Raw genomic sequence first — 22995 nt, 5'->3', positions numbered from 1 at the left:
GCTGTGCTGGAAATGGTGCTGAAGGGATGTTCTGTCCAGAGGTAGATTCCAGCTTTGCGGAAAGTCAGGTCCATCATGTGTGAGCAACATCCATCCATCAAATCTCCTTGCCAAAAGCCCCACCAAAGACACCAGAGTCTCCACACTGCTTGCATCTGGAGCACAGAGACTTTGTTTGTCCACCAAGCTTGGAAGGGGATGTGGCAAAACCTTCCTGGGCTGAAGCCTCCTAAAAGATGTTGTTTGCAACAACAGCAATGACAACAAAATGTAGACAAGAGGATGGTGTCTGTAGTGTCCTGGCTTCATCTGGCTGAAACTGAGAACAAATCTAGTTAATGAAACTTTAATTTAAAATGATACTAACTTTTGAAGCAGCTGTTTTAAAATGTCTTGTCAAGTCTTGGAGCATGAAAGAGGATGTCAGAGGGTTGCTGGGGACCTGAAGCTTTCTGAAACAGAAAATAAGGCTGACGTTTTGAAAGTACTTGCAGGGATTTAAACTTTTCTTAAAGTGAGTGGAAATGCTGCTGCTAAATCCCCTGGATGCCACAGAATATCTCCACCCTGTTGTGGATGTGCACGTAAACCACTCAACAGGAAGGCCAGGCAGTGCTGGCAGGTCTGAAGTTTGGCCGCAGTTGCTCATCAATAGGAGGAATATTTCCCTTGAAGACGAAAGTTTCTCCCCACTAGAATAACCAGTTGTTTAACCGTGAGCTGCTCTTTAACTACTGGTTTCTTGCACAGCTGTTACCCTTGGGCTAACATTTTGTAGTTTCAAAGTTCACCTTACCTTAATCTTTTTGGTGTGGAGGTAAACATGTCAATCTTTTGCCCAAGGGGTGAGCATTTCAGCTGGAGGATTGTGGCTGTCCCTAAAGACACAACACGTGGGACTGAGTGACCCTGTGCCCGGTCAGTCTGTCTTGAGGGCACTGCACTTGTGCTCGGCTGCTGCTCGCAGCCAGCGAATACTGGTCAAAATCTGGCTGGGTGTTGCCTGCACAGGTGGGAGTTTCTGGATGTCTGTTGCTCTAGGTCTGCCTTATGGCTTGAGTGCAGCTCCAGGAGTTCCCTGGTAGCTGACTCCTTAGGAGCTTTCTGGGCCAGCAGAAAGCCACTGTCCTGTTATACATCCTGTGCTGGTGGCAAATCCTAGTGTATGGATCATCTGATGCAAACCTGAGCTCAGGGGAATGGCTGCCATATATTCCAGAAACCAAAATATTACAGAATCGCAGACTGGTTTGGGTTGGAAGGGACCTCAAAGCTCATCCAGTTCCAACCCCCTGCCATGGGCAGGGACACCTCCCAGTAGACCAGGTTGCTCCAAGCCCTATCCAAGCCGGCCTTGAACACTGCCAGGGATGGGGCAGCCACAGCTCCTCCGGGCAACTTGTGCCAGGGCATCACCACCCCTCACAGGGAAAAACTTCTTCCCAGGATCTCATCTCAATCTCCCCTCTGTCAGTTTAGAGCCATTCCTCCTTGTCCCGTCCCTACAGGCTCTTGTCCAAAGCCCCTCTCCAGGTTTCTTGTTGGCCCCTTTAGGCACTAGAAGCTGCTTTAAGGTCTCCCCAGAGCCTTCTCTTCTCCAGGCTGTACAAGCCTGGCTAAGATTTGGGGTGTTTGAAACTGGAGAAATCCAGCCAGACTGGATAAATTCTCGTTGGTTTTAGGGATGTGAGAAGGGGGTTTAGCAAAAGGATCCACATTCCTCCTCCACTAGTCTGTGCCAGTTCTGCAGGAACAAACTTTTGGGTCTCAGGCCGCCAACTGAAAAAAATACTGCTTGAATGATGCAATTAATAATTAATGTCTCAATGCAATAAATAATACTGTTAGTAGAGAGAATGAACACATAACCACTCTAAGGAGGTTATATGTGGTGCTTTATTTCGAGGCCCCGGGAACCAGGGGTACCCACCCAAATCTGGTTCCAAAGACCGTCACAACTCGCCCGCAATTTATCCTGTAAAGTATTACATATGCATCGCCTCTCCCAACATGCTGATACATATTCATGACTCATCCCTGCTTCGTATTATAATGAGTATAAAAATCATTTCCATATGTTCTGCGCTTGCGTAGTGCCTCCTGGTGGTCGTGGGCAGGGGTCTCAGGATGAAGTAAGTAGTCTTCCTCAGATGAAGTAAGACGTCTTCCTCGCTATGTCCTTTTTACCTTTTAGGGTCCTGGATAAATCCCAACGATTGTGTTTGCGCCAGTATTCTTCTCTCTCTCCCTGACTGGTTCTTAGTATACAACTCTGTTTCTTAACACAATCAAAAGTTCTACTTGAATAATCTTTAAAGTACTGTTCCTTCCAAACCACTACCTTATAGGGATATCGCTTGAATAGTCTCATAAATCTATGTCCATATCCTAGGTACTAGGTCTCCCTGACCTAAAACACAAATCAACCAAATCAGTAAGGCTGGCTGCTATATATGTATGTATTAATTAAAACTTGATTAAACTTCTGTTAATCAAACGTTATGATTTCTAACATTTCCCCCCTTTGAAAATACTTCATTTTCTGCAAGTATTTTCACTCATGTAGTTGTTTCCTGATAAGTGGAAGGTGGAGGTGTTGGGTGTCGTGGATATTGTCGAGTCACTGCTCCAATGATTTTATGTGTCCAATTGGTATTCCGGGTTATCTCTTTTCAAATACAAAAATATACCAAATAGATTACAAGGAACACAAGTAATAGAGTAAACACTGTCTCTATGAGGGAATGAATCTATCCAGTAAGGTGGATTCCCAATCCATCAGATAATGCTCCTACCCAATTTTGACTTATTTCTTCTTTTTCCTTTTCGGCTTCCTTTTCAATTTTTCCCAACTGAGTAATGTCATATTCTATATCTGCAGTTACGTTTGGTATATGTACACAGCAGTGATCAACTCTATCTTTGAGATATCCACAAACACCATGTTCCTTCAACAACCATTTCACTGTTTCTTTAGCCTGATTGATGAGACAGGGAGAGGCTTCTGGCCATCCAGAAAAAGTGTCAACCCCTACTAACAAGTATCGATATCTCTGTATCTTGGGTAATTCCACATAATCAATTTGCCAATAGTCACCCGGTTCTATACCTATTCTGATATGTCCCATTTCTACATTCCTTTTGACTACTGGATTGTTTTTCAAACAAATTTCGCATTTAGATCCTATGGATTTTGCCATTGTTAACATCTGTGTAGAGATTATTCCTCGTTTTAAATATGTTACCAATGCCTCTGCCCCCCCATGACATTTTTGATGTTCGATTTGTAGAATCGTTCGCATGATGGCAGGTGGTACCACCACTTGTCCAGTAGTGGTTACGTACCATCCTTTCGAGTTCAATCGGGCCTTTACTAATTCAGCCAATTTAACATCTTCTTCTGAATATCTTGGTTTTTGGTTCATATAATTCTGTAATGGGCTTACCTTCGTTGGTACCAGAGCCATAACAGTCTGTACCTGTCGTGCAATTCGTCTAGCCATCCGATCCGCAAATGTATTTCCTTCGGCTATCTTAGAACTTCCTCCTTGATGTGCTTTACAGTGCATGATAGCCACCTGTCTTGGTAATTGCACAGCAGTTATCAAATTCAGAATTTCCTCTTGGTATTTTATTTGTCCCTTGTGAGGACAGGAGCCCTCGTTCCTTCCATAGAGCTCCATGTATATGGACCACACCGAATGTATATTTTGAATCTGTCCATATATTTACCCGCTTTCCTTTGCTCAGTTCTAAAGCTCTGGTGAGAGCTATTATCTCTGCCCGTTGTGCTGAAGTCCCTGGGGGCAGAGCTTTTGCTTCTATTAGGGCGTTTTGTGTGGTTACTGCATATCCGGCATAACGGACTCCACTTTCCACAAAACTGCTTCCATCAGTAAAAAGTTCCTGGTCAGGTTGCTCAAGTGAGGCATCCTTCAAATCGGCCCTCGTTGCATGTGTATATTCAATCGTCTCCACATAATCGTGTTCTAATATGCCGTCCTCTGTATTTGTACCTAGAAAAGCTGCTGGGTTCAACAAGTTAGTTGTCTTTAGAGTCACATCATCTTGTTCAGTTGATACCGCCTGGTATTTCATCATCCGACCCGGGGATAGCCAGTACCCCCCTTTTTGTTCTAAAACAGTCATTACCATGTGAGGCACATATACATCAATATGTTTTCCTAAGGTCAATTTCCTTGCTTCTTGTATTAAAGTCACTGTTGCTGCTACTGCTCGTAGGCACGATGGCCATCCAGCACTTACCGGATCCAGCTGTTTGGAGAAGTATCCCACTGGTCACTTCCAGCTTCCCAGTCTCTGCGTCAGGACTCCCAATGCCAATCTTTGTCTCTCGTGCACAAACAGCTGGAAGTCCTTGGTTAAATCCGGTGATCCCAGGGTGGGTGCTTTTATTAACGCTTCTTTTAGCTCCTTAAAAGCTTTCTTTTGGGACCCTTCCCAAACGAAGGTCTGAGATTTCTGTGCCTCATATAAAGGTTTAGCTATCAGTCCATAGTCCGATATCCATAACCTGCACCAACCCGCCATTCCAAGGAATGTTCTCAGTTCATATAAATTCCGAGGCTCTGGAATAGCACAAATTGCCTTTATACGATCAATTCCCAACCTCCGTTGTCCCTGGGAGATTTCACAGCCCAAATACATTACAGTAGTGCAGGCAATCTGGGCTTTCTCCCTCGAAACCTTATACCCATTTAGTCCCAATTGATTCAGGATCTCTATTGTTACTCGTACACACAGTGATTCTTGTTCAGTTGCAATGAATATATCATCTACATATTGCAATAAGAGATATTGTGTTCTTGGTACTTGAATTTTCCCTTGAGTTACCCAGAGTTCCAATTCTTTCGCCAGCTGATTTCCAAAAAGCGTCGGGCTATTCATGAATCCTTGTGGAAGTCTCGTCCAGGTTAACTGAGTCTTACGTCCATTGTGCGGGTTTTCCCATTCAAAGGCAAAGAGTTTCCTACTACTTTTGTCAAGGGGAATGCAGAAGAAAGCATCTTTTAAATCAATTACTGTAAACCATTTATATTTCTCCTTTACAGATGTCAACAATGTATATGGATTAGCCACTACCGGATAGATATCCTTTGTTATTTCATTTATTGCCCTTAAGTCCTGTACTAACGTGTATTCACCATTCGGTTTCTTTACTGGAAAAATTGGTGTATTATATTCTGATTCACATTCTTCTAAAATTCCAAATTTTAAAAATTTCTCGATCGTTTTCACTATCCCATATCGTGCCTCCAATTTTATGGGATATTGTTTTATCCGTACCTGTCTTGCCCCTTCTTTCAATTCCACTACTACTGGCTGATCTATCTTTGATTTTCCCGGAATTTCTGTTTCCCAAACTGTGGGAATCACTGCTTCCTCTACTTCTCTAGGTATTTGGGCCTTTGGACTGTCTTTTAACACTAGTATCTGTCCGGACTGTGATTCCGGTACCTGCATAATCAATTCTCCATTTTCAAAAATAATTTTGGCATTCAATTTTGATAACAAATCTCGTCCCAACAGGGAAACAGGACAGTCCGGCATGTATAGAAACTCATGTATCAACTCCTTTCCCCCAAACCGTAATTCCAGGGGTCGCATGAATGGCCGCACCTCCTCTCTCCCTGTGGCCCCTATTACGGTGGTAGTCTTATCCCCTATTTTCCCATACAGGTCATTTAACACAGAATAAGTTGCACCAGTATCGATTAAAAATTGTACCTCCTCTTCCCCCAGCCTTATTTTCACTAGTGGTTCACCCTTTTCCGATTCTAGTCAGCTCTGACTCCTGTATTCCCCCAGAACCATGGCTTTTGCTACCTCGGATTCCCCGAAGGAGTATCCAGGTTGCGGGTTCTGTCTCAGTCTCAGAGGACATTCATTTTTCCAATGCCCCTCCTGTTTACAATTGGCACATTGATTAATGCCTAATCTACCTGATCCTGGACTATTAAATGTTCCAAATCCCCTTCCTCGCCCACGCATTATTCCTCTACCTCTTCCCCTATTACCTGGGGCACCTTGTCCTCTGCCTTGTATTATAGTCAATAAATTTCGCTGCTGCCTCTGAGCACCGTCTTTTTCTCGGTTATTATACACTTTCCAAGCTGTTTCCAGCAGCTTAGCTAAATCACGTAACTCAGCACCCTCTAATTTCTGCTATTTCTTCCTGATATCATCCTGAGATTGCCCTAAGAAAATTAGAGCCAGCTGAGCCTTAGCCTGTTCCGTTTCTACATCCAGATCCGTATATTTCCTGGCCACTTCTTTAAGTTGCCCCAAAAACACGGACGGAGGTTCTGTCCTTTCCTGTCTGACATTATATAACTTTGACCAATTTATTGTTCTTGGCATAAGCCCCAGTGGATTGTTTCCAAAGCACCAAATCTCCCGGAGAAAAAGGAACTTTAACATACACAGGTCCCTCTGTACCTACTCCCTGATGGAGCGGCGCCAATAATACACTGGACGTTTGAATCCTTGCCTCTTTACCCTGCATATCTCGCTGTCGCGTCCGATGTGAAACCGGGGTGAAGGGACATTCCCGTTCTTTTCTACATTCACATCTTTTATCTACTTCTAGACTCTCGTCATCACTGTCATCCCTTACTTTCCTGCTTCTTAAGGCAGGTGGGATTGACGGAGTTGGTGGGGCTATCAACAAATCAGAATCATCATCATCTTTTTGATGTTGCAAAACATTATTCGCAGCCATGCATCCCAGACATTTCTTCTCACCCACACAGCCTTTACATTGTTCACTCGATTTTGCACTAACAACCATTATTCCACACGCCTTTTTCCATTCATCATTGTTTCTTAACGTAAAGAACAATTCCACATATGGGATCTCGTCCCACTTCCCTTCTCGTCTGCAAAATAACATTAATTGCATAATCGTATCATAATCTAAAGTTCCATTCTCTGGCCAACGGACTAGATCCTCTAATGCATATTGTGTCCACCACACATTACAGTAATCAATCAATTTCCCTTTTTGCATCTCTTGTCCAAACCGTCCCTCCTTCCAGTGAGTCAAAATACACCCTAACGGCGACGACTTTGGTATTGATGACATTCCAGGCTTATTTCAATACAGGCTAATACAGACAAATTCAATTTCAAAATATAAAAGTATACCAAATACTTTACCAGACCACTGTTTGCCTGAACCTGCAGGCTTTATACCAAATAATTTACCAGACCAGACCACTGTTGCCGAACCTGCAGGGCTTTCGCCACTGTCTGACGGACGGCGCCTAGGCTTCCCCCTGGAGCTCCGTAGCCCAACCATGCACAGCTTTCGCCGTGTCTAACAGGCAGGCTCTTACCAGACCAGAAAATGGTACCAATACCAAATAATAAAGCACCGTCTCTTACCAATACCGTTGGTCCGTCGAGAGCACCGGAGGTCGGTCGCGGTCGATGGCTCCCCGAGAATCACTCGGTGCCGGCTGGAGCTGAATCGATACGCGAGCCGCCTCAGCAATGCCCGCGAGGTCCCACCTGGGTCGCCAAAACTGTTAGCGGAGAGAATGAACACATAACCACTCTAAGGAGGTTATATGTGGTGCTTTATTTCGAGGCCCCGGGAACCAGGGGTACACACCCAAATCTGGTTCCAAAGACCATCACAACTCGCCCGCAATTTATCCTGTAAAGTATTACATATGCATCGCCTCTCCCAACATGCTGATACATATTCATGACTCATCCCTGCTTCGTATTATAATGAGTATAAAAATCATTTCCATATGTTCTGCGCTTGCGTAGTGCCTCCTGGTGGTCGTGGGCAGGGGTCTCAGGATGAAGTAAGTAGTCTTCCTCAGATGAAGTAAGACGTCTTCCTCGCTATGTCTTTTTTACCTTTTAGGGTCCTGGATAAATCCCAACGATTGTGTTTGCGCCAGTATTCTTCTCTCTCTCCTTGACTGGTTCTTAGTATACAACTCTGTTTCTTAACACAATCAAAAGTTCTACTTGAATAATCTTTAAAGTACTGTTCCTTCCAAACCACTACCTTATAGGGATATCGCTTGAATAGTCTCATAAATCTATGTCCATATCCTAGGTACTAGGTCTCCCTGACCTAAAACACAAATCAACCAAATCAGTAAGGCTGGCTGCTATATATGTATGTATTGATTAAAACTTGATTAAACTTCTGTTAATCAAACGTTATGATTTCTAACAATACCAGGAATGCACATGAGCACAAATGAGATGCACCTAACTTCTTTGGTCTCTACTCTAAGAGCTTTGCTTCCGACCTGTGCTGGTTTTCACAGGAGAAGCTTTGAGAAGGTTGAAGAAGTTCCTGCGCAGTGTGGCTGTGCAGCAGCAGCAGTCAGGGAGGGTGGTTTAGGGCGTGATGGAGCAATGCAAAGAGCAGGCGCCGGCACAGTGTAGAGGAAGGAGAGCTGACAGCGTGGGGGAGGTGTGAAAAGCATGCATGGGAGATGGGGGTTCTGTATCCCCTCATAATGGGATCTTGTGGCTTTCAGATGGGACCACTCCCGATCCCACCCTTGCTCCAGGCCTCCTGTTTGAGCCTCACAACACTGACAGCTTCAAACAGCCAGAATTCCCCTAGCCTACAAATACCCTTAGAGCTGTCCAGTCTTTCTAAACTTTCCCTGTTGTTTTTTTTATTCTTTCCTGCCTGCCTTCTGGAGCAGAAAATCCATTTGTTGAGCACTGGAGAAGGACCAGTTGTGCATGTGCACCCAAGTGAGATAAATTTTGGCAGCATCCGAGTTCTACAAGATGCTTCCCAAACCCTGCACCTCTCCAATCAGTCTGTCATCCCTGCATCCTTCTCGGCAAAGATGGTAGGTGTTGCTGGAGCTGTTTTCCAGTGAAAATGACTGGTCCGTAGCAGCCTGTGACTGGATTATTTATTTATACGCAACATTTCCACATCACTATCTGAGAGAGAAAGCACGATGCTCCATCCCAGTGCAGCAAGAGGAGGCTGGCTCTGGGGGCAGTTGTAGCTGGGGCACCCTCAGTGAAACAGAGTTTGCAGAGATGTTTGAGCAGAAAGGAGACTGGATCGTTTCTGCAAGTTCTCCCTTTATTTTGTGGAAGGCATTTAGCTGTGAGAGTCATTTTTTTGGAACTGAGAGGTCTGTCCTCAAGCTGCTTACGGTACAGTGGGTTTCACACCTCCTGGGGGTCAAACCAGCTGGGTTGATGCCCAGAAGTAGACTTGTAAGGGTTGTGTACCTACAGAGCCTGTGGGCTCCGTAGCATTGTAAAGCGTGTGGTTGCAGAAAGAGGCTGTTTAATTCCTGGAGGCCCCATGGTGGGACAGGCCGCGGAGCAGAAGGAGGCTGTGTGCTCCTCTGGCACGGGCTGATGCAGCCAGGAAGGGCTCATGTGCTGGGGCTGGGGGGTGCTTCCCATTGGAGGGGGGGATCTGTGAGGAGCTTCAGAGGAGATTTGTTCTTCTCCAGGCTGGGTGGGTTGAAGTTCTGGAGCTGCTTCACCCAGACCTGGCAGGGGGGACTTGGTTTTGTTTGCGCATGGAGCATCTGGCAGTGTGTGAGAGCACAGGCTCAGCCTCCTGGGCAGGGAGGAGGGGGCTGAATTTTCCTCCTGCTGCTTTTCCAGCTGTTTGGGGGTTAAATGGAACCTCAAATTGGGGGATTTCCAGGGCAGGTTTCTTTGTCTCCACCATTAAAATCTGTTTTCCATCTCCACAGAGAACAAGCACCTCAGTGCCCTCAGCAGCTGCCTCCTTCAGTGCCATTTCTAACTTGCTAGTAAACAAAGCAATTGTTACTCTGCTCATCAGGGGAAACCAAACATGTCCTATTGTGCTGTGCCCATTGGCAACTGAATTACAGAGGGGTAGAAGTCTTCAAGGCAATTGTGCTCCTAGAAGCAAGAGTGACACAGCTGAGAGCTTTTTCCAAAGGAAAAGCAGGAGGAGTTTGGTTATTAAATGTTGTGCTTGGCAGCAGCTGGCCAAGCCGTGCCCATGTCCTGGAGAACCCTGATGTGCAGAGTGATGGCCCTCGTCTCCCCAGCCCGGCAGGGAGGGCAGATGGGATCTGGAGGGGTGAGCTGTGGACAGGGAACACAAATGGAGACAAGCTCTGCCCCTTGATTCCATAAAACATCCCCTTGATGGTGCTCGAGGCAGAGGCTAAACCACAGTGGTCTCCATGCTTGCGCTGAGGAGATGCTGGTGCTGAGGAGCCAGGAGGAGGCCAGTTGGTGGGGGGAGCATGTAGCCAGCCTCAGGCTCTGATCTCCACCTCCCACAGGGCTCGGGGTGCTTTTGGGCTGTTTCCTGCCACTGTCTGTTTCTGTGGATAAGGAGCAGCTTTGAAATGAAGAACACAGGGTCCCCCCCACCGGGGCTGCTGAACCACCCGGGACAAGGCTCTGCGCCCAACTGGTGCAGGAGGGGGTTTATTTCCCCTTCATGAGCAGCCTCACGAGGACGATGGGTCAGCCTGACAAGGTGGGAATGCTCTTGCTAGAGCTACGGCTTGGTCAAGTGCAGCTGCACTCTCCATCCATCAGATACACGCTGGTGTCCATCATAACCACGTTGTGGCAGTTTTTTTTCACAATGGATGTCTGTGCTGGGATAAGCTCCTGATCCTAGCGCTGAACATCTGAAGTGATAGGTCCCCACCCTTGATGGTCACTCAGGGACTCTGATGTCCAATAGCACAAGCTCCTAGAGGGTCAGAAATAGCCACTGTCTTTGTCTATCCAGTGCATACAGCGATGGCATCATTTTCTGGAGCACTCAAGGATAAGCAAGTAGCAGAGATGTTATCAGAGGTTGTGTCTTGGTCTTCAAAGTGGGAGGATTTTGTAGAGTGGCTCCAAGAGGTTTCTGGTCTCTGGGACACAGCCTGGATTGGGTGCAGGAAGAAGCTGACCTAGAAACTCAAGTAAATGTGGCTCAGCAGAGCCTTGTGGTCCTGGCAGGTCTCCTGCTCAGCACTGCGCTCTGCTGCCCCTTGGAGCCGCAGCAGATGCTGACTGAAAGAATGAGGACATGATGCAAATCCTCCTCCCCTGGAGTGGGCTGTTGGCCCGGCTGGGCCCGGCAGGGCTGTGCTGGGTCACCCCAGGAAGTTCAAGGTCTGGCTCCATCGAGACACCCATCATCATTCGTCAGGAATAGTTTCTGGGGTACAATTTTCTGCCCGGCTTGTTGCCAAGCTTTGATAAATGAGCTTTGTCAGAGAGCAGACTCACAGATTCACCTCTGGAGCAGAGCTCTCAGGGCTCCTTTCCAAGCGAGCTGCCCTGTGTCAGCATTAATCAGAGAAGTTGTACATGAATGTCAATGGAATCCTCACACCCACTGGCTTGGTGTGAACCTGTTGGCTGGGCAGCCCTTGGCTGGTGGCAGCCAGGTCCACGGTTTCCATCCTAAATGAGTGTTTGGTTGTCTTCCAGGCTGGCGAAAACTCGTGCTGGAGTATTGAACCCAGTCAAGGAGTGATCCCTGCCAAGGCCGAGGTGTCTGTGGCTGTCACAGCAAACTTGGATGACATGGAGCAATTCAAGGACGAGATGATGCTGTTCATTGAGAACAGTCGTGCCTACGTCATCCCCGTCGAGGCTGTTGGCGTTGGCACCACGATTGTCATTGACAAACCCTTTGGCCCGGAGCTCAACCTGGGACCCTGCTTCAGGTAGGGAATCTTTCGGCTCCCGCTTCCCCATGGGCTCAGCAAGGAGGAGTTCTGCTGCAGTCCCTCAAGCTTCTTCAGTGCTCAAGGTCCTGGCTCTGCTTCCCTGAAGCCACAGGGATTCCTTTAGAAACATTTTACGGCCATTTGAAAGTCGTTAGGTACTCTGAAAAGCCACCAAGCTGGAAACCACTTGCTGAATTATCACTGAATTGTCTTTATTTGTAATCGATTTATTTGCTCACTTTACCAAATAAAAGCCTCCAGCTGGGAAATGCTTCCTTACAAGTATAAACATGTTTCCCTTTGCAGTGATGTTGCTTGCTTTCCCATTCCCTGTGGAGTATCATCTCACAGCAGCAGAAAGCCTGGGTAGTAGCTTGTTAGCAGCTCCTTGACTGAATGAATGGTGCTGGTTTATTTCCCCTCTGTCTGGGAGCCCTGGAGGAGCAGCAGAATTTCTTTGCCCTGTGTCACCCCCCAGTTGGCTCCTCTACCCCTCTCCCTGGCCAGCTGCTCTTTCTTAGACGTGGTGGCTCTTTCCCGGTTTCTCCTGCCTGCTTCCCGAGGCACAGGCAAGCGAGGGTGGATACAGGAGCAGCTCTGGAAGGGGGAGGAGGAGAAGTCTGCTGAGGTGGGGCGGGATAAGTGAAGAGTCTTCATTGAAATGCTGAGCTTGAAGGAGGAGATTCACTGGTCCCAACGTGTGTGTCTGAAGCCAGGCATGTTCTTAAAGGCAGGAGAAAAGTGAGCCTTTTCCAAGTGCTTGGAACTTGGAAGTTTGCCTTGTGTTGGAGACCTTCTCAGACAAGAACAACAGTCTTCTTGTGGTGCCTCTTCCTTTCTCTGGCTGCAAAGAGGGTCCACAGTGCTCCGATACCTAAATTCTTGGGGTAGAAAGAGCAGGTCAATCCTACCTTAAGTACTTGGGATAGATTTGGAGAGGTAAAATATGCACCCACGAGCCATCCACGTAAGTAGAGACATTGCAGGGAGGTTGGTGCTTGTCCAGAGTTTCCTGTGCTCTGTGCAGCCACAAGTTGGCTGCACAATGGAGGGGACAGTGCCCATGTGATTCATGTAGTTGTCCTCTGCCCTCCTTTATGTCTTTGCCTGCAGGCTCAGTCTGGAGCTGTTGCCACTGCTGTTGGCTGCAGAGGACACATGTTGGGAACAATGAGGGTTGGATGCTCTCTAAGGGATGAGGGGATAACATGGGTGCCAGGGCAAGCATCCCACCAGTGAGGCAAGTGGAGACCAGCTGGGTCTCTATACCCAGTAGCATCTTTAGAGGAAGCCCTCTGAGGCAGCAGCTCCCAAGGAGAAGGTGGAATGGCAGCAAAGCTGTTCTTTCACTCACTTGCAGCTAGGGCGGGCCAGCTTGGTGTCTGATGCAGTGAGACCTCAGGAAGCACCTTGGAACAACACTCCAAGTATTAAGCACCTGAGGCTGGTGATGCTCTGTCCACAGCAACTGAGATGATATTCTTCATGAAGCTCTTCCTTGCTGGGTGCAAGCAGAGCACCTGTTGGATGGTGGTAAACTTAGGAGCAGCCAAGGTCTGGCTTTTGGTGAAGCTTTGCGCTCGGTCAGCCTTCTTGGAGGTGGTTTTGTTGTTGAGTGTGCAGTCAGATCATGCCCTCAGGGTGCTGAAGCTGGGTGATCACTGGCAAGTAGCAGCTCCTCTGCTGTTTTGTGTCTCTGCTTCTCCTGTAGCCTGGATCCCTGCAGTTACCGCTTCAAGATGACAAACAAAGGACGACGCACCCATCTGCTCTACTGGACAACAGAAGGTGGCACCACGCTTCAGCAGTGCAATCGTCTCCCTCCCATTGGTAATACCAAGGGCAAGGTTTCCTCCTGCGGCCCCGTGTTTACACTTCAGCCACTGAGGACGGAGCTGATGCCTGGCAAGACAGCGGAGATGCTGCTGGAAGGCTCCTGCAGCACACCACAGGTGAGTTCCCCATCAGGGCATTTCTGCAGCCCCTTGACATTTGCCTGAGCAAATGAACAAGTGCTTTTGAGAGCCTGGTTTAATGCTGTAAGTTACCATGGCAGCACCAGTTGCTTTCGGTGCTCGCCGCTGTCAGTTACTGAGGCTTTTTGAGTTTCCATGGCTACCATAAACCCAACTTGCTGGTACCAAAATATGGCCTGAAGGAACTGTCACCCAAGGTTCTGTCCAGCCTGGCCTTGAACACTGCCAGGGATGGAGCATTCACCAGTTCTTTGGGCAGCCTGTGCCAGGGCCTCACCACCCTCACAGTAAAGAACTTCTTCCTTATATCTAACCTGAACTTCCCGTGTTTCAATTCGAACCCATCACCCATTGTCCTATCACTACAGTCCCTGATGAAGAGTCCCTCTCCAGCATCCTCGAAGGCCCCCTTCAGATAGTGGAAGGCTGCTCTGAGATCTCCACACAGCTTCTGTTCTCCAGGCTGAACAGCCCCAATTTTCTCAAATGGTCTTAAGGTTACAGGTAGACTGGGAGCCCAGGCAGAAAATAACTAAAGAAATGCCAAGTTCTCTATGTGAGGAAGCAGCGAGTGAAACAAAACAGCCGGGAAGGGAGGGAGTGTCTGGGAGCAGGATCGATTTTCCTCTGTAGACAAACATGGGCCAGGGGCTTGTCTGGCACTGAGACCTGGACAAGAGAAATGAACCCAGTGTGCCAGCTCTAATGATCTGAATGACATCCGTCCACATGGGAAACTGTTCCAGGGATCATTAGAACTGACAGCTTGACTTATGTCAATATTTCCATCACCACTCGCCCCAGTCCCCCAGCCAGCCCCAGAGTCCCAAGGGCAGCCAGGTCTTGCAGCACCCTTGGCTGGCAGCTCAGAGGGGCAGATTTCAGCACGGTCACTGGGTGTTCTCCTCCCTGGACCCTTCTTTCCAGGGGAAATCCAGCTCTGCAGAGGATCTGCCAGCTGACCCTGGTGTGCAGTCCCTGGCTCCAGGAGCACTGGGCACAGGTGTTTAAGTGAATGGGGAATAAATCTGCACTAAGCTCCTGCTGCTGCTAGAGTTTGAGAGGTGGTTTAAAGGGTTGCCTCAGTGGTAGCTTGAGGAAGACTTGGTTTCTCATCTGGTTGACTCTGATGGGATTGTCCCTGTGCAGTCCTGAGCCAATGGCTTTGCTGAAGAGGGAAGAAGGTACCAAAAAGGCAATGAAGTGGTCAGGGCACTGATGAGGGTGTCTTGCCTGTAAAGCCAAAAGGTCATCTGTGAGCTCAGCTGTGGCTACCTGGCTCCTGCAGTCCAGGCCAAGACCCTGGGATTAAGGCTTTCCACCTTCCTTGGGTCTTGAGAACTTCATATTCTTCAGGTTGGTTAGAAGCCCAAGTCCCTGCATTGCACATGCAGCACAGATGATTCTGAAGTCTGTAGGCTCTGAGGAGGAATTGGGTTGTGGTGGTGTATCAGAGGGAAGAGGGAGGAATGAAGGGAGGAATGTGGGGAAGTGAAACTGGGAGGAATCAGGAAAAGAGCCTTGGGTGTAAGAGCATCCAGCTAAGCAGAGGGTTTTCATGCCAAGTGGAAGACATCTCTTTCCTGGGGAGGTTTGGTTTAAAACCAGCTCTAGGAGGGCACAGTACATCCTAGGAAAGCAGGCTGTCTGTTCGGGGTTTTCCCATGGATCCTTTCCACAAACCTTCCAAGGGAGGATTTGCTGGCATTGATCCTTCTATCACCTCTTCATACAGTCTCGTTTGGGTTTTTTAGTGAGTTCCTACAGCTTTCTGTGAGCATTTTGCTTGGCAGTGGGGCAAATCAAACCAATAATCATTTGGGGCAGGGATTATTCTGACAATTGTAGGCAGCACATGACATCCTTGTCTCTAAATTGGAGAGACATCAATTTGATAGATGGACCACTCAGTGGATAAAGAACTGGCTGGATGGCTGCACGCAAAGAGTTGTGGTCAACAGTTCAATGTCCAGTTGGAAAGCAGTAACGAGTGGTGTCCCTCAGGGGTCTGTATTGGGACCAGTCCTGTTCAACATCTTTGTCGGTGACATGGACAGTGGGATTGAGTGCGCCCTCAGCAAGTTTGATGACGGCACTGAGCTGTGTGGTTCGGTTGATATGCTGGAGGGAAGGGATCCCATCCAGAGGGACCTTGACACGCTTGTGAGGTGGGCCGATGCCAACCTTATGAAGTTTAACCAAGCCAAGTGTAAGGTCCTACACCTGGGTCGGGGCAATCCCAGGCACTTCTACAGCTTGGGTGGAGAAGAGATTCAGAGCAGCCCTGCAGAGAAGGACTTGGGGGTGTTGTTTGACGAGAAGCTTAACATGAGCCGGCAGTGTGCGCTTGCAGCCCAGAAAGCCAACCGTATCCTGGGCTGCATCAAAAGAAGCGTGACCAGCAGGTCAAAGGAGGTGATCGTGCCCCTCTACTCTGCTCTCGTGAGACCTCACTTGGAGTACTGCGTACAGTTCTGGTGTCCTCAACACAAAAAGGACATGGAGCTGTTGGAGCGAGTCCAGAGGAGGGCCACGAGGATGATAAGAGGGCTGGAGCACCTCCCGTATGAAGACAGGCTGAGAGAGTTGGGGCTGTTCAGCCTGGAGAAGAGAAGCTGAGTGGAGACCTCATAGCAGCCTTCCAGTATCTGAAGGGGGTCTATAAGGACGCTGGGGAGGGACTCTTCCTTAGGGACTGTAGTGGTAGGACAAGGGGTAATGGCTTAAAGCTTAAACGGGGGAAGTTTAGATTAGATATAAGGAAGAAGTTCTTTACAGTGAGGGTGGTGAAGCACTGGAATGGATTGCCCAGGGAGGTTGTGGATGCTCCATCCCTGGTGGTGTTCAAGGCCAGGTTGAACAGAGCCTTGGGCGACATGGTTTACTGCGAGGCATCCCTGCCCATGGCAGGGGGATTGGGACTAGATGATCTTAAGGTCCTTTCCAACCCTTACTATTCTATGATTCTGTGATTCTATGCCTTCTGAGGGCCTTTTGTGGCTGTTGGGGTGTAGCATTAGGGTCACGTGAGTGCAGAATGAAGAGGATGCAGCATAAAAAGAAGAGGGGGCTCCTGAGGAGACCAGTGACTGTAACTTTATGCAGTAATGAGAACAGTGGCTGGGTGGCTCACAAATGCAATGTGTTTTCTGGACACCCTGATAACACCCACTGGGTGTTGTGTGACTCGCATGCAGGTGGTGAAGGAGAAGCTGCTGTGTCACGCCATCGTGGGCGACAGAGGAGTGAAGACTCCGATCATGCAGGTGGACATCACGTGTGAGTTCATTGCTCCTGCTCTGCAAATATCCACCAGAGAAATCACTTTCCGGGTGGAGAAGGTGAGTCTCTGGATTGCATCCTGGCGCTGACTAGCGTGGCTGGTGTGTGCTTGTGTCCAAAGGAGGAAGTTCAACAGCTTCTCCAAGTCCATGGAGCTTTGGCTATCGGTTTGAGTCAGGCCAAGCTTTTGCCATGAACACTGAGATCATTATTTCACTCCTCTGGGGCTGGGGTCAGTCTCTGCAGCTCTATTCTGCCCTTCTTGATGGGGACACAGAATTGAGCTGCTGAGCCAAGGGCAGAGGCTGAGATGTGGGACCTGTGAGAGCAGCGTGGGCTTTGCAGAGCCACCTCGTGTGCTGGGGCTGCAGGTGGAGAGCAGATCCCTGAAGTGCTGGTGAAGGGAGTGAGGATGCTGCTAGAGATGAGGCTGTTCTCTAACTTCACCCAAGTAAAACTGAGATTACAGCTTCTCTGCCGAGGGGGAGCATAACCCCTTCTAGAGAGACACCAGTGTCTGTACTCAGGGTTTTGAGGGTCTTGCAAGGCATGGTGATGTCTAAGCAGCGATCCCGTAGGGAAGCTGAGAAAACCTGAGATTCCTGTCAGCTCCTCAAGCTAATGAGGAAAAACTGGCATCTCTTGTGTCTCTTTGCCTTCCCTGCTGTCAGTATGGATGCTACCTCTTTGCATTTCCCAAGCCTTACCTTCTTCAAAGGACCCATGGGTGCCCTTCAGCTGCAGTGATGAGAACACCAGTGCAAAGTGGGTGCCCTTTAGCCTCTGGATCTCAGCTCCTGCATCATCTTTCCCTCTCCCGCGAGGTGCCTGAAAAAGAGCAGATAGTTCATGATTTAGTTTCTGTGGTTTCAGGTCTCTCCTCTGGTTCCCAGGCTTCCAGAGAAGCACAAAATCCTGTGAGCAGGCAGTTCACATCTAATCAGAAGCTTTTCAGTTCTCCCTGATGTCTGCCTATGGTCTGCTTGCTGCCACATGCTCCCATGTATTGAGTGCTAGGACACTGCAGGAGTTGGATGTCAATACATCCAGAACTAGCTTCCCAAACACTCTCTAGTTTAGATAAACTATGCAGAAAGCCCGGAGCAGTGCATGGACAGGAAAAAATGGCTTAGGCTGCGCTTAGCTTTGAGACTGCAACACCTTGTCACTGGAGCAGGGGCAGCAGGTAGCGGCCGGACTGTTGAGGTTTGGAGCTGGCTGCATGTGCACATGAACGTTCAAAGCTGACCTCGGGCTGCTGCAGGCTCTCCACTACAGGCCATATCCTGCTCGCTTGTCTCCTCTGAGCAGCATCACTGCTTTATGAGGCTGCCAGAGCTGATAAGGTGGTAAGAAATTACTGTATGTGAGTGGAAATGGCCTTGTGCCTTGTGCCTTGTACCTGTGTGTCCTCTCTGCCCAAGAGAGGGCATACAACTGGAGCCAGACTGGGTTCTGGTTTGGATCTTGTTGAAGTACCTGCCTCCTCTCGGGGCCTGCTCCCTCATCTGTACGTGAGACTGTTTCCCTGTCTGCTGGGAGTGCTGTGGGTTCTAGACATGAAAGCGTCTGATACACTTAGAGAGAAAACCTTCCAGAGGGGTAGAAACCAATCAAAAGAGTAAATAGAGTTGGGTGCACTTTTGGGGTTGGAAAATTTAAAATGCATTTGAAGGAGAGGAGGTCCATGGCCATTTCAGGTTCTCTTTTCCTTGTCTTCTCTTTCTGTAGCACCCTGGTGATGTCCTGACTCTTCAGTACAAGCCTCTCTCTTTAAAGAACATCTGCTCCCTGCCCCTCAGCATGGTCCTGGCCTTAGAGCAGCCCTTCTTCATCTGCACTGCAGACCAGCAGCCTCTCCCTGCAGATGCTCAGGTGAGCAGCCCTGGACCTTCCTGCTGCTAGGCTTTGAAGAGGGAGGAACATGGTGGGGTGTCTCTGTTGGGAGGTCGTCTAGCAGGGAAGTGTGCTCTGTAGAGTCTGCAGTAGAGCGGCCTGAACTAAATCAGATTTGAAACGAGCTGCTGAAGGAAACAAAATGTCACCTGAATTGGGAAGATACATCCTGGCTTGAAGACAGGAGGAGGAGGAGGGAGCAGGCAGCTAGGTCTGAGCAAGCTTTAGGAAAGGTGTCTCCTGGAAAGCATCCCAGCTCTCTAGCTGCCATCCTCAAATAACCTGGGGAGCAGCTTGCCCTCTTTGAGGGCAGCCCTGCCTTTGGGAAGGCTGAGGATGCTCCTCCACCTGCTGCCTGGCTCCTGCCCTGGTGTTGGTGGAAGGTGTTGAGCATGGACTCTGCAGGACACGTGGTGTTGTAGGTCAAGCCACCGTTTCTGTGCCCTGCCAGCAATCAGCCCCTGCATGGGTGAGGCTGCAAGGCCACTGCACTTATGCTGCAGGGTAAAGGAGTTCCTCCAGAGCCAGGGCAAAGGCCTGGATGCCAGAGTGCCGCTTTGGTTGTGTTTAGCACATGGCCTCTGCAGGTCCAGAATTCAGGAGAACAATGTTGGTTTCCCTCTTGTATTGATGCAGAGCACAGAAACGTGAACCTCAGATAGCTTCAGACAAAAGTGTGGTGCTTGGTCAGACACTCACTGGGAGGAAAATGAAGGATGAAGCGAGAAGCCCACATTGGGGTCACACGTTGAACGTTTCCTCTTCATGTCCTTGCAGCCCATGAAGCTGAGGACAGGGGAGCAACTTCAACTCTGCATCAGATTTAACCCTGCTTATGAGGAGGATTTGCTTATCCGGGCAGCAGAGAAGGCTCTGAAGATAAAGTTCCTGGAGCATCCTCATGAGGAGCAGGTCACCATTCGGGGAGAAGTCTACTTCCCAAATCTCCGGATCCAGACCACGGCCCTGGACTTTGGCTGCATCTTGAATGACACCAAGGATGTGCGTTACATCGAGATGACCAACTGCAGCCCATTGGTTGTCCAGTACCACTGGTCATTCCTAAAGAACAGCCAGGTGAACCCAGTGAGGTATGTGCACCTTTCCCTCTCCTGGAAGCTCTTCTTCCTGGTGTCCTGTTTGTGCCTTGCAAAGACTGAGGCCGTTTGCCTGATCTGACAAATTGTTTTCAACCTTCCCTTGAGGAAAGCACACCTCCCAGCCGTGCTCAGCCAAGGTGCTCAGGGAATAGGTGATCTCCACCAGTTTGATGCAGGGAAGGTGACAGCGTTATCCAGCCAAGCTGGGACTGTAAGACACTACTGGTACTTTTCATGTAGCCATAACCTAGAGTCCTGCTTTATCTCTGCAGCTACAAAGCCATGCTTAGGCACGTGGACAAGCAGATATAGAAGGTGACCTCTTCTCCTTCCCTGCTAACCCCATCTGTTGTCATTTTGTACTAAGATGCTACCCAGGCACTGCCACCATAATGACACACTGCTGTCCCAGTCCCTTGCTCTGCTTTGCTGTAGCCCTGTACTGGTTCCTGAGGGAAGGAAGGCTGGTGTAGAAAGCTGCTTTCTCAGACCTTCGTGGCCTGAGGCAAACACCCCTTTGAAGTGAGTGTTCATCTGTTCAGCTGCATGTCACATTCACAGAAGAGCTATTTAGTGGTTTACAGAGGAATGGCAGGTTCGGCTGTGGCTTTTAGGTCCAGCTGTAGGTGCTGGTGGGAGCGCTTGTCTGGATATCCCTGGAAAACAGGACCATCCAGTGCTGGTCTGTGGTTTCCAAGCACCACTACCACTTGCAGTGGTGCTGAAGCACATCTAGAAACACATTCCTAGCATTCCTCCTGCTGTGGCCTCTCTGCATAGCACAAAAGTCTGGTCTGGGCAGTTTGAAGGGCAGAGGCAGATAGGTTTTCCGTAATGCCCTAGGAAACCCAGCAAAGTTCACCATGGGGCACTGAAGTGCCGCTATTACAAATAACAGATCTCGTCAGGAAGCAGTTGTGTTAAGGGAATTGGGATCTGACTCAGAGCGGGTGACCTCTTGGGAGCTGGAGATGAGCTATGGCTATGGGGAGGGCTTGGGGGAGAAGACCAGGGCACTGGGGAGGCCCATTCTCAGCTGGGTCTTACCAAGTAACACCAAGTCTTTAATGGGGCCCTTCTTGATGCACGACACCTTCAAGAGCAGACCCTAAAATGCAGAGGCAAGTGTGAAAAAGCAGCTGGAGGGAGGCGAGCAGGGCCGTCAGCTCTGCTGGGAGGCCCCTGCCCTCTCCTGTGAATTAGATCAGGCTTTAATTCCAAGCTAGAGGGAAAATCTAATTTTGATTAGATAGATTTGATAGAAATCTATGTAATCTAATAGATAATCTAGAGATGGATTTAGATTTGATAGAACAATGCATGTATTTTCTAATAGCAGAGAAACAAGCACATCACAGCAAAGCCTGTGTGGAATTAATTTCCTCTGGGGCCACTTGTTGGCCAGTGGCCTGTTTATCTTTACTCTTAGTTTTGATTAGAACCAGTTTAGGTGTTTGGACATGTGAATGTGAATCAGTTTTCAGCTGTTAATTGCCCTGTCTCTGCTTGAATTGGCTTTGCTGGGCCTGAGCCTGCAGGTGCTTGTTCTATGGTGGGTGCTGAGTCATTGCATCGTTGGCAGTGAAGAGTCTTGAGCGCCTCGGCCGGACACAGCCTCTGCTCGAGAGGGTTTGCACAGCCCCTTGGCTGCTCCTTAGTGCTGTGGACATGACGAGAGCTCCTCTGCTGCTCTGCATAGTCATTAAGCAGTGTTGTGCCCTCTCCGGGTCCCTGAGCAGACACCGTGTGATGCTCTGTGCCAGAGCTGGAAATGAAGATGATCTCCAAGCTGTTAACACCTCAAATTGCTCATTAGGAGCCTGCAGAAGGCAGCGTGTCAGGTGTTATTTCTGGTCCACACTAAGCACTGTTGGTATTCTAAATTATCAGCTCTAACTCAGTCTGACATGGAGGGAATGAAACATCAGGTCTCATGAAGGTGAGATCAATAGAATGTAACTTTCCCTACCTCTAACCTTGCTGGAGTTGATCATCAGAGACTCCCAGCATCAGTCACACACATTTATTTTGGTCAGGAGAGAAAAATGCTTTCTCTGGCTGGACGAGACTCTGTGTGCTTGCATCTTTTCCCTTCTAATTGTCCAGCCCATTCTTTCCTCCTTGCTCTTTGGTCACTGCTGCTTCTTGGAGCAGAGCGATCAGTTGAGCAACACAATCCAACTGTTGCTGTGTGGTTGCACATACCCAATGCACACCAACCTGTGCTCCTTCTCTGACTGCTGAGCCATGAATTCTCTCATGGTTACTCTTCTTGTAAACCTACATGGTTAGAGACTAACCCTAACCCTCATCCCTTGGACCTCTGAGAGCTCAAAGCTGAGTTAAGCCTTTGCAGCAAGGTGTTTTCTCCAGTGATGGAATGGATCTTCAGAATCACCCAGCAGGAGATAGTAGATCTGGAGTCAACCAGTTGCCAGCTGCCTGCACTGCTGCTATGCCAGTAACATCCCCAGGCGTTGACCTGCTCCATCCCAGTTTTGGAGCTCATTACTGAGCTCACACCACTGATGCCCACCCAGGGGCCGCATCCTGCCGAGGAGCAGCTGTGCAGACTTCCCTCCCTCCCACTGCAAGGTCCCTGAGCAGAGATCTGTTCTTTTTCCAGGTCCATGGAGACAGAGCCCCTCACCTTGGGAGTGGAGGAGGTAAGTGGGAATCGGTCTCACTGGAAACACATGTTTCCAGTGTGGCAAGCAGTTACGTACCCCCACTCCCACTGGTGTCCTGGGTGCTGCTCCCAGAGTGGCCTCTTGTCCCAACAAGCACGTCACTGGTCATTGGAGCGGCCACGTGGGAGGTGTCATAGGGCTGGTCAAGGACACTGCTTTGTGCAGCACCCATGGAGGACATTATCCATCTTGGTCCTCATCAGGTGGTGGGGAGGAAATTCCTGCAGCAGCGTTTGCTGTAGCATCTGGAGAGAGCAGGATGTGAATCAGAGACAGGGAAAAGTATCAGGAGTGCGGGGAGCTGGGCAGGATCCTCCGCCCGGCTCCTTGGGCTCTCACCTCCCGGTCTCGT

At 48.9% G+C, this 22995-nt stretch overlaps 1 protein-coding gene across 4 annotated transcripts in view; it reads left to right on the top strand.

Annotated features, from left to right (window-relative positions):
* The window catches only part of HYDIN (HYDIN axonemal central pair apparatus protein), a 115007-nt gene that overhangs the window by 75945 nt on the left and 16067 nt on the right, over positions 1-22995 (top strand). For all 4 annotated transcript variants that reach the window (XM_030512556.1, XM_030512558.1, XM_030512557.1 and 1 more), the window contains 7 exons: positions 8706-8858; positions 11458-11696; positions 13411-13651; positions 16873-17016; positions 18689-18832; positions 19631-19944; positions 22580-22619. In XM_030512556.1, the coding sequence (XP_030368416.1) occupies positions 8706-8858; positions 11458-11696; positions 13411-13651; positions 16873-17016; positions 18689-18832; positions 19631-19944; positions 22580-22619 (1275 nt within the window). The remainder of the gene's footprint in view (positions 1-8705; positions 8859-11457; positions 11697-13410; positions 13652-16872; positions 17017-18688; positions 18833-19630; positions 19945-22579; positions 22620-22995) is intronic.

The sequence above is a fragment of the Strigops habroptila genome, chromosome Z, assembly GCF_004027225.2.
Source record: "Strigops habroptila isolate Jane chromosome Z, bStrHab1.2.pri, whole genome shotgun sequence".
NCBI lineage: Eukaryota > Metazoa > Chordata > Aves > Psittaciformes > Psittacidae > Strigops > Strigops habroptila.
The sequence above is the reverse complement of the archived record's forward strand: the minus strand, read 5'-3'. Positions and strand labels throughout refer to the sequence as shown.